Source organism: Notolabrus celidotus, chromosome 22 (assembly GCF_009762535.1).
Source record: "Notolabrus celidotus isolate fNotCel1 chromosome 22, fNotCel1.pri, whole genome shotgun sequence".
In the NCBI taxonomy this organism is placed as follows: domain Eukaryota; kingdom Metazoa; phylum Chordata; class Actinopteri; order Labriformes; family Labridae; genus Notolabrus; species Notolabrus celidotus.
In genome coordinates this window covers 23,846,908-23,855,858 of record NC_048293.1, presented here as the reverse complement: position 1 = coordinate 23,855,858, position 8,951 = coordinate 23,846,908, and the positions used below count along the sequence as shown (strand labels likewise).

Genomic DNA, 8,951 nt, shown 5'->3' with positions numbered 1-8,951 from the left:
TTTTCAGATTGTTGATTCAAGTTTTAATATGAAGAGAAAACTACAAACCATGAGCCACCAGCCTTAAAAATGAGTGATAAACAAGAGAGAGCATGTTAATGAATAAACTTTGAAGTTAGCCTCCAAACTGGAAACGTTTTCTAAATATATACAGGGAAAGAGATCAGTGATGATCAATATGGAAACAATTATTACAACATTTTCATCACAACCAGATTCCAGGTGGAGGAGGGGGCTGAGTGTGGAGCAGAAGGTGAGGAGTCTCAGTGTGTAGAAGGACAGAGCCATCCACACACACTCTGATGATGCTGGACGTGACACCAAGTCTGAAAGTGGAGCAGACTGCAGTCACCTCCACCTGCTGTAATTCCTCCATCCAGTCACTGCTGGATGAAGCTCTCCTCTTCCTCTTCCTCCCAGTAACACGGTCCAGTCAGAGCCTCTCCACACACAGGCGTCATCTGAGGAGAGAAGAAGACGGACAGCAGAGGTCATGAATCAGTGTTTACTCCACAGACTGTGGAAATAATGGAGGAGGCTAATGTGACGTCCCCCACTGTATCCTCCACTGTGAACATGGACTCTAAAATCCACCATGTGGTCTTGTTGGAGCCCAAAGTGAGCACATGTGGACAGAGGGTGGAGCTGGAGAGGAGTGAGGGCTTTACAGAGGCTAACTTCTCCAAGCTAAAGTCAACACCTGGTGGTTCATTCAGACTCTGCTCATGAGCTAGTTTACCCTGGTGTTTCCACAGAGTGAGATGTTCTTCATGGTGGGAGCTGACCACAGCTGTTTCTCCATCAGACTGAAGAAGCTAAGAGAGCTCCTGGACCGGAGCCGACTCTCCTGAAACTCCAGAGAGTGAGCGGCGAGTAGACGACATATACCGGGTAACTTACATGAACATGAACGTGTAAACACTGAGCAGAACACAGCATGGGATACAGCGCTGTTTAAAGATGGAGGATGAAAAAGAACATATCAACAGACTCTGACAGTGACGAGGCAGAAACACTCAACACAACAGTCGACTCAGAGACAGGATCACAATGAGCTTACTGAAGCCCATCATCATCCTCTCACAGCTTCCCTGAGGAAAGCAGCTGTTGAGAAGTTTGGAGGTCTACAGAAAGAAACTGTCTTTGCTGTGAGACTAAATGTGTTTAATACATTACAGCTGAAACCAGCATGAACGGACCACAACACTGTACTGACCTCAGAGACTCCAGTCTGTAGAGGGGACTGTCTTTAAGATCAGACAGAGGCTTCATATTTGAATCCTGAAGGTTGTTTCCTCTCAGCTGCAGCTCTCTCAGATGGGAGGGGTTGGACTTCAGAGCAGAGGCCAGAGAAGCACAGCTGATCTCTGACAACCTGCAGTATTCCAATCTGTATCAAAAATAAATGATGAAGATCAAAATGTATTTATTGTCCAATCAGATGTGTTCATGTCAACACAACATTCACACACCTGTTCATGTTAACACACATTAATAACATGCTTCTGATCTGCTGAGAACTTTTATATGAGTGTACATATTTATCCTAAAGTAAAAATAAACACTATAAATCAAAGCACTTTCAGAGGATCTTCTGTATCCAGATGTGACTATTTAAGAGCATTGTAAACATTAATTTGATTATCTACAAACAGTGGATATTTTTCAGTTACTTGGAGTCACATGGTCTTCTCTAATTGCAGACTGCATTTAACAAATTTAATGTAAATAAATGTTCAGCTCAACTTAATGAATGTAAGGTGTGTATGAACAAAGTTCACTTCCATTGTTAATCATGTCAGGCCAACAGTAACAACAGAGAGTCAGTGAACTGACCTCAGAGTCTCCAGTCTGCAGAGTGGACTCTCCAGAAAACAACACAGCTCCTTCACTCCTGAATCATGCAGCTCATTGTTTCTACTCAGGTTCAGCTCTCTCAGTTGGGAGGGGTTGGACTTCAGAGCAGAGGCCAGAGAAGCACAGCTGAGCTCTGATAAACTGCAGGCCCACAATCTGAATGAAAAATAAATGATGTCACTTCAAAGCTGTAAAATACAACATGTGAAAAAGAGCTCTCATAAATGTTGATGCCAGTGTGTTGTTACTAGGGATGGGTATCGAGAACGGTACTTTTCGGTCCTGATCGTAATTAGTCTGTACCAAAAGTACCGTTAATATAGGATTTTTCTTTCTATATTAAGGTTTGAAATCTGAAGATCAACATCGCTCTGCCTCTGTCATCAGACTAAACCACAGAAGAAGAAAGATCACCTTTAACATTGAGATGCTCAGAGTGGATCAGTAAAATATCAGCATTATATCTGCAGTTTAATGTCAACACGACTTTCAGATCAAATTCATCTCAGCACTAAAGTCAAACTGGTGTCTGACCTCAGAGTCTCCAGTCTGCAGAGTGGACTCTTCAGAAAACCACACAGATGCTTCACTCCTGAATCCTGCAGGTCATTCTGACTCAGGTCCAGCTCTCTCAGATAGGAGGGGTTGGACTTCAGAGCAGAGGCCAGAGAAGCACAGCTGATCTCTGACAACATGCACCACCTCAATCTGAATAAAAAAATAAATGAAGATAGAATTAATTTTAGTATCCAATCAGATGTGTTCATGTTTTAAATGTTTAGCTCAACATTACAACGTCCTAATCAATGATCTTTGTCATAAAATAAATACAGAGACTTTGTCATGTTATTGAGGATCATCATAATAAGAATAAGAATAATGTGCCTGATCATCAGGGCTCTTTAGATCTCAGGAGACTCAACAACGATCAGGAGGAACCCTTGAGACCCTGAAGAGAAGCTCCTGATCCAAAATATCCGGGTCCTTTAGGAGTCCATCTGTCTTTAGAGAGCCATCAGTGGCAGGAACCCTTCCTCCTGTCCATCCTGAGTGTGAAGTGTTCTCTTCCTAGCACAACTACACTGTAAGAAAGGACTTCATCACTTTACCTGAAACTAATAAGAAGCTTCAGCAGTCTGAGTTATTCACATCAAGTGATGTTCTGACTTCATCTACTGAGAGGGACTGAACTCAACGTGAGTCAGAGGCCGCCTAAATACCTGCCCAGTCCAACTCTTCATCTCTCTACTTTCCCTGAATCCAACAAGAATTCAGCACTCCTGAAAAATATTCACACTGATCATTGCTTTCAGTTTTACGCTTCAGGAAAAATCTCAAAGTGTTCAAACAAAAAATGTTAAACACAGAAAAAGATTTGAACAAAACCTGAACAAAAACCAGAATGAGCTTCAGACAGTGAACTGACCTCAGAGTCTCCAGTCTGCAGTGAGGACTCTTCAGTCCAGCTGACAGCCTAACTCCTGATTCTGTCAGCTCGTAGTTGTTACTCATGTCCAGGTGTCTCAGGTGGGAGGGGTTGGACTTCAGAGCAGAGGCCACAACTTCACAGTGAGTCTCTGAGAGCTTACAGCCTGTAAGTCTGTAATAAAATGAGTTTTAATGAGAGAGGACACGTTATATTTGAGTCGATCATTTCCTGTTTGAACAAAATGTGACAGAAAGATCACAGAGTCTGAAACATCTGAAAAACATCAGGGACAAAATACATCATCTTTGAATAAACACGTGGATCACTATCTCAGGAGTCAGAATGATTTCAGAGTGTTTAAATTTTTATATCTAAACTATTACATCACACTGATTCATGATGTTGATCTCAGATAAACTTACCGAGCCTTCCTGCAGTTCCTCACAGCTGGAATCAGTCTCCGTCGTCCCTCGTCTGATGTGATGTACTTCTCCAGATCTAACTCATCCAGAACCTCCTCTGACATCTGCAGCATGTAGGCCAGAGCAGAGCAGTGGATCTCAGAGAGTCTCTCTGATCTGGTCTCTGACTTCAGGAACTCTTGGATCTCCTGATGGACTGAGAGGTCATTCAGCTCCGTCAGACAGTGGAAGATGTTGATGCTTCTGTCAGGAGAGATCTCATCACTGTTCATCTTCTTCAGGTTGTTGATGACTCTTTGGATCATCTCTGGACTGTTGTCTGTGTGATCCAGCAGACCTCCTAAAAGTCTCCGGTTTGACTCCAGAGAGAGTCCATGAAGGAAGCGGACAAACAGGTCCAGGTGACCATTTTTACTTTTCAGAGCTTTCGCCATAGCTTTATTCAGGAGGTCTTCAAGAGTTGAAACATTGTGTTGTTTCCCCAGTAAAGCCTCCAGTGCTGCTGTGTTCCTGTCTTGTTCCTTCAGTGCTGCTTTGCTCCTGTCTTGTTCCTTCAGTGCTGCTGTGTTCCTGTCTTGTTCCTTCAGTGCTGCTTTGTTCCTGTCTTGTTCCTTCAGTGCTGCTTTGTTCCTGCTTGTGAAACAGTTGATCATGTAGACTGCAGCCAGAAACTCCTGAACGCTCAGATGAACAAAGCAGTAGACTGTTTTCTGGAAGATCACATACTCTCTTTTGAAGATCTCTGTACAAAGTCCTGAGTACACCGAGGCCTCTGTGACATCCAGACCACAACGCTCCAGGTCTTCTTGGTAGAACATGATGTTTCCTTCCTCCAGATGTTCAAACGCCAGCCTGCCCAGCTTCAGGAGAACTTCCCCGTCAGCCTCAATCAGCTCCTGAGAACTGGTCTCAGGACCCTCAGCGTACTTCTCCCTCTTCCTCTTGGTCTGGACTAGTAGGAAGTGTGAGTACATGTCAGTCAGGGTCTTGGGCAGCTCTCCTCTCTGCTCTGTGCTCATCATGTGCTCCAGAACTGTAGCAGTGATCCAGCAGAAGACTGGGATCTGACACATGATGTGGAGGCTCCTGGAGGTCTTGATGTGTGAGATGATTCTGCTGGACAGATCTTCATCACTGAACCTCTTCCTGAAGTACTCCTCCTTCTGGGCGTCAGTGAAGCCTCTGACTTCTGTGACCCTGTCAACGCATGAAGGAGGGATCTGATTGGCTGCTGCTGGTCGAGAAGTGATCCAGACCAGAGCTGAGGGGAGCAGATTCCCCTGGATGAGGTTTGTTAACAGCAGGTTTATGGATGAGCTCTGTGTGACGTCAGACACAACCTGAGTGTTGTTGAAATCCAGAGACAGTCTGCTTTCGTCCAGGCCGTCTAAGATGAACACCAGTTTACAGACAGCCAGCGCCTCTGCTGAGACCTTCTGTAATGTTGGATGGAAATCATGGAGCAGCTGGAGGAGACTGTACCCCTTATCTCTGATCAGGTTCAGCTCCCTGAATGAAAGCAGAACCACCAGACTGAGGTCTTGATTCTCCGAGCCCTCTGCCCAGTCCAGAGTGAACTTCTGCACTGAGAAGGTTTTTCCAACACCAGCGACGCCAACTGTCAGAACTACTCTGATGGGTTTCTGTTGACCAGGTAAGGCTCTGAAGATGTCCTGGCACCTGATGGGAGTGTCCTGGAGGATCTTCTTCTTGAAGGTGGTGTCCAGCTGGCTCACCTCATGTTGGGTATTCACCTCTTCACTCTGTCCCTCTGTGATGTAGAGCTCAGTGTAGATCCTGTTGAGGAGGATTCTACTTCCTGTTTCATCACTTCCTTCAGTCACATGTTCACATCTCCTTCTCAGACTGTTCTTGTGTTCCTTTAAAACCTCCTGCAGACCACCAGGCTCTAAAAAGACCAATCAGAGAGAGAGAGAAACAAAGACTGTTTGAAGATGAAGTGATGCTTTCATCACCTGATCAATAAGAAAGATCTGCACAGAGTCCATATCGCTCTCTATGTCCGTCTGTGCAAACAGAACCAACACTCAGAGAGAGAACACAGTGACTGTAAAGACAGAGGGCCCCCTCATAAAACCAAAACTTGATCCACATGAACTCTTCTGGGTTTGAGTTCTCTCTAAAAGGAGAACACAGATCCAATAATAAACAGCAGAGATCTGGTGCAGCAGAAAAACCATCAGGTTACATTTCACTGGGTTTGAAATGATGATCATAAAACTCTTTGTGCTGTGTGACAGGATGACGTCAGCGTGTTGAACCCACAGCTGCTGTTTTCAGACCGGTTCACAGAAACACACAGGGGGACAGTCTTACTTTGTGCAGGGCTTCTCTGACCGGCAGTCTCAGGTCCAGGTCTTGTTCTGGACCTCTCTCCACATTGGGGGCAGGAGGAGTCTCCTGGTGAACCAGACTGGTCCACGTATGAGGTGAGGCACTGTCTGCAGAACCAGTGTCTACAGCTGGTAGAGACCGGGTCCTTCAGGACGTCCTGACACACAGCACAGCAGGACGGCTGCTCCTCCACAGAGACAGGACTCCTCTTCCTCCCCCTGTGAAGACATGTCCTTATATTTCAATGATTTGTTGACTGATGCTGAAAAAGATGAAGACTGAACAAACAGGATCCAGAAGATGAGACCATGAGGGAAGTTCAAGTCTGGTTCCTTTGTGTCTGAATTCGGCCTTCAGTCTGTGATGTCTGTTTGATTTGAACCCTCAGAGTTTCATCAAAGTGAATCATCTGCTTTTCTTTTCTGACTGTTTCAGAAATCACAGACCGGCCTTCCTGGAACTAATTCTCAACACAAACCTCACCCTGTCTGACGCTCTGCAGCTGCTTCACAGACAGACCTTCATCTGAAGAGAGCTGATGTCTCTGACTTATTCACTGAGGTCCCTCTCCTCCTGTCAGACAGGAAGACTCCCCACTGTGAGGGACAGACCAGAACCAGCAACCCAAAAAGACTTCAGGGGTTTCAGCTGTCCGGACATTTTCTACAAACGTTCAGGAGTACATGTGGAGACAACTTCAGAGTCTTACCGTGAGTCTGAGGGTCCAGGTTCATTACTGAAGTCTGGAGGAAGATCTTCGGACCAGTCGCTCTTCAGAGACACACAGCTGGGTCCAGGTTCATTACTGAAGTCTGGAGGATGATCTTTAGACCAGTCGCTCTTCAGAGACACACAGCTGGGTCCAGGAGACTCTGCTCTCCGTCCGTTTGAATGAAATCTGCAAACACAAACACATTTTCATTTCTGTCACATGAATCCTTCTAAAATAAAACGACTGAATGAACTGATGACTTTTCAGTAAACTCTTAAACTGCTGCTGTTTTTACCAAAGAGACTTTAAAATGCGTTTCACTCTGTTTAGACTGAATCACAACTTTTAGAAATTTAAATCTAGAAACATTTAAATCAACAGAACACATGGTTAGAAACTGATGGGACCATAAGTTCTCTTACTGTGAGTCTGAGGTTCCTGGTTCATTACTGAAGTTGTAAGGTTCATGTATAGACCGGTCACTCGTCAGAGACACACAGCTGGGTCCAGGAGACTCTGCTCTGTCCTCCTCTTCCTCTAAACGAACGCTCATGTTCTGGTCTGAAGTCAGTCAGAGGATAAACACAAACACTCACTGAGAGAGTTTGTTCAAGAGACACATGCGGAACTCAGAGAGCAGGAATTAATACACACACACACGCACGCACGCACGCACGCACGCACGCACGCACACACACACACACACACACACACACACACACTGTGTCCTCTTATCATCTTATCAATCTAACTGCTGAGTTCAGTGAAACTTTCTTTCTTTCCAGTTCACAGAGAGAAAACTTACTCTGAGACTTTAGAAGAGAAATGATACAAATGTTGGATTAACACTCACCACACTTCAGTTTCCTGCTCTGCTCTCAGACTTAAAATGGAGACTGACATAAACACCTTCACCGTTCCCTCCCCACTGCAATAAATCTGAGTCAAATGATCAGTGGGACTTCCACAATTTACAGGAAATCAGCCCCCCACCACCCCTATCTCTCTGAGGTCTGAGGGTCCAGGTTCGGGGTGAAGTTCATAGGAGGATCTTTGGACCAGTCACTCTTCAGAGACACAGCTGGGTCCAGGAGACTCTACTGAGAGTCAGTCTGAGAGGTTAAACCAAGGGGCAACCTCCGGTCTCAAAATATGAAGCCCATGCAGAAGTGTTACGAACTGCAGTTCATCGAGCATTGCTTGAGGCTGGCTGCAGAAAAACCAGAAACCACATAGACACCTTTTCAAAGAAGACGATCTTTACAGCAGTAATAAACATGTTTACAGCCTGGTTCACGTAGCTAATTTCTCTATCGGCACACACTGTACTGCGGGTGAATTTTTTTCTAAAGCGACGGTTCAGAAGATATTAAGATTACGAGTTTTTGCCCAAATGACATGACTGACTTGACTCCCGGACGGGAGCAAATAGCTGTTGGCTAGGAGGCTCAAACTCTGCCTCTTTGCGCCACACTAAGTTTGGTTGAGTTCAGCATTTCTAATATGGCTGCCAATGACGATTGGCTTCTAAACAGTGTTCAGGAATAGACGGGTGACGTCACAGAGACTCCGTCCATTATTTATACAGTCTATAGAGAAAACTTACTCTGAGACTTTAGAAGAGAAATTATACAAATGTTGGATTAACACTCACCACACTTCAGACTCCGGCTCTGGTCTGGAACTCAAAATGGAGACTGACCTGCCTGAACACCTGCACCTTCATCGTTCCCTCCCCCACTGCAATAAATTTGAATCACATAATCAGAAGGACTTTGACCTCCTCAATTTACAGGAAATCACCTAGCCTTATCTCTCTCTCTCTCTCTCTCTCTCTCTCTCTCTCTCTCTCTCTCTCTCTCTCTCTCTCTCTCTCTCTCTCTCTCTCTCTCTCTCTCTCTCTTCTCTCTCACTTTTTAGAGCCACTTTTTCATAACCCATCCATGACATGAAGCACACTCTGCAAAGAAATGAAAATATAACTGTAAGGTCACCCCGTGCTCACACAGTGGGCTTTAGTGATGATTACATATTGTTTGATTTGATACATTTTTTGAACTGTAACAACGACTAACATTTCACAATATACAATTAAGATTTCAGAGGTGACACTCTTGGGGTGACAATCTCTCCATGCATTACATTTAGGAGGAGGAGGAGGAGGAGGAGGAGGAGG

At 44.9% G+C, this 8,951-nt stretch overlaps 1 protein-coding gene across 1 annotated transcript; it reads right to left on the bottom strand.

Moving 5' to 3' along the window:
* On the bottom strand, positions 1-7,724 carry LOC117806779 (protein NLRC3-like). The gene is made up of 10 exons (XM_034675843.1): positions 7,629-7,724; positions 7,198-7,336; positions 6,827-6,961; positions 6,046-6,281; positions 3,709-5,617; positions 3,284-3,457; positions 2,392-2,565; positions 1,837-2,013; positions 1,217-1,390; positions 1-461 (listed from the first exon to the last, which is right to left on the bottom strand). Exons 2-10 carry the CDS (start codon positions 7,326-7,328, stop codon positions 458-460), a joined length of 3,114 nt encoding a protein of 1,037 aa, XP_034531734.1. The 5' UTR covers positions 7,329-7,336; positions 7,629-7,724; the 3' UTR covers positions 1-457.
* Positions 7,725-8,951: the final 1,227 nt, after the last annotated feature.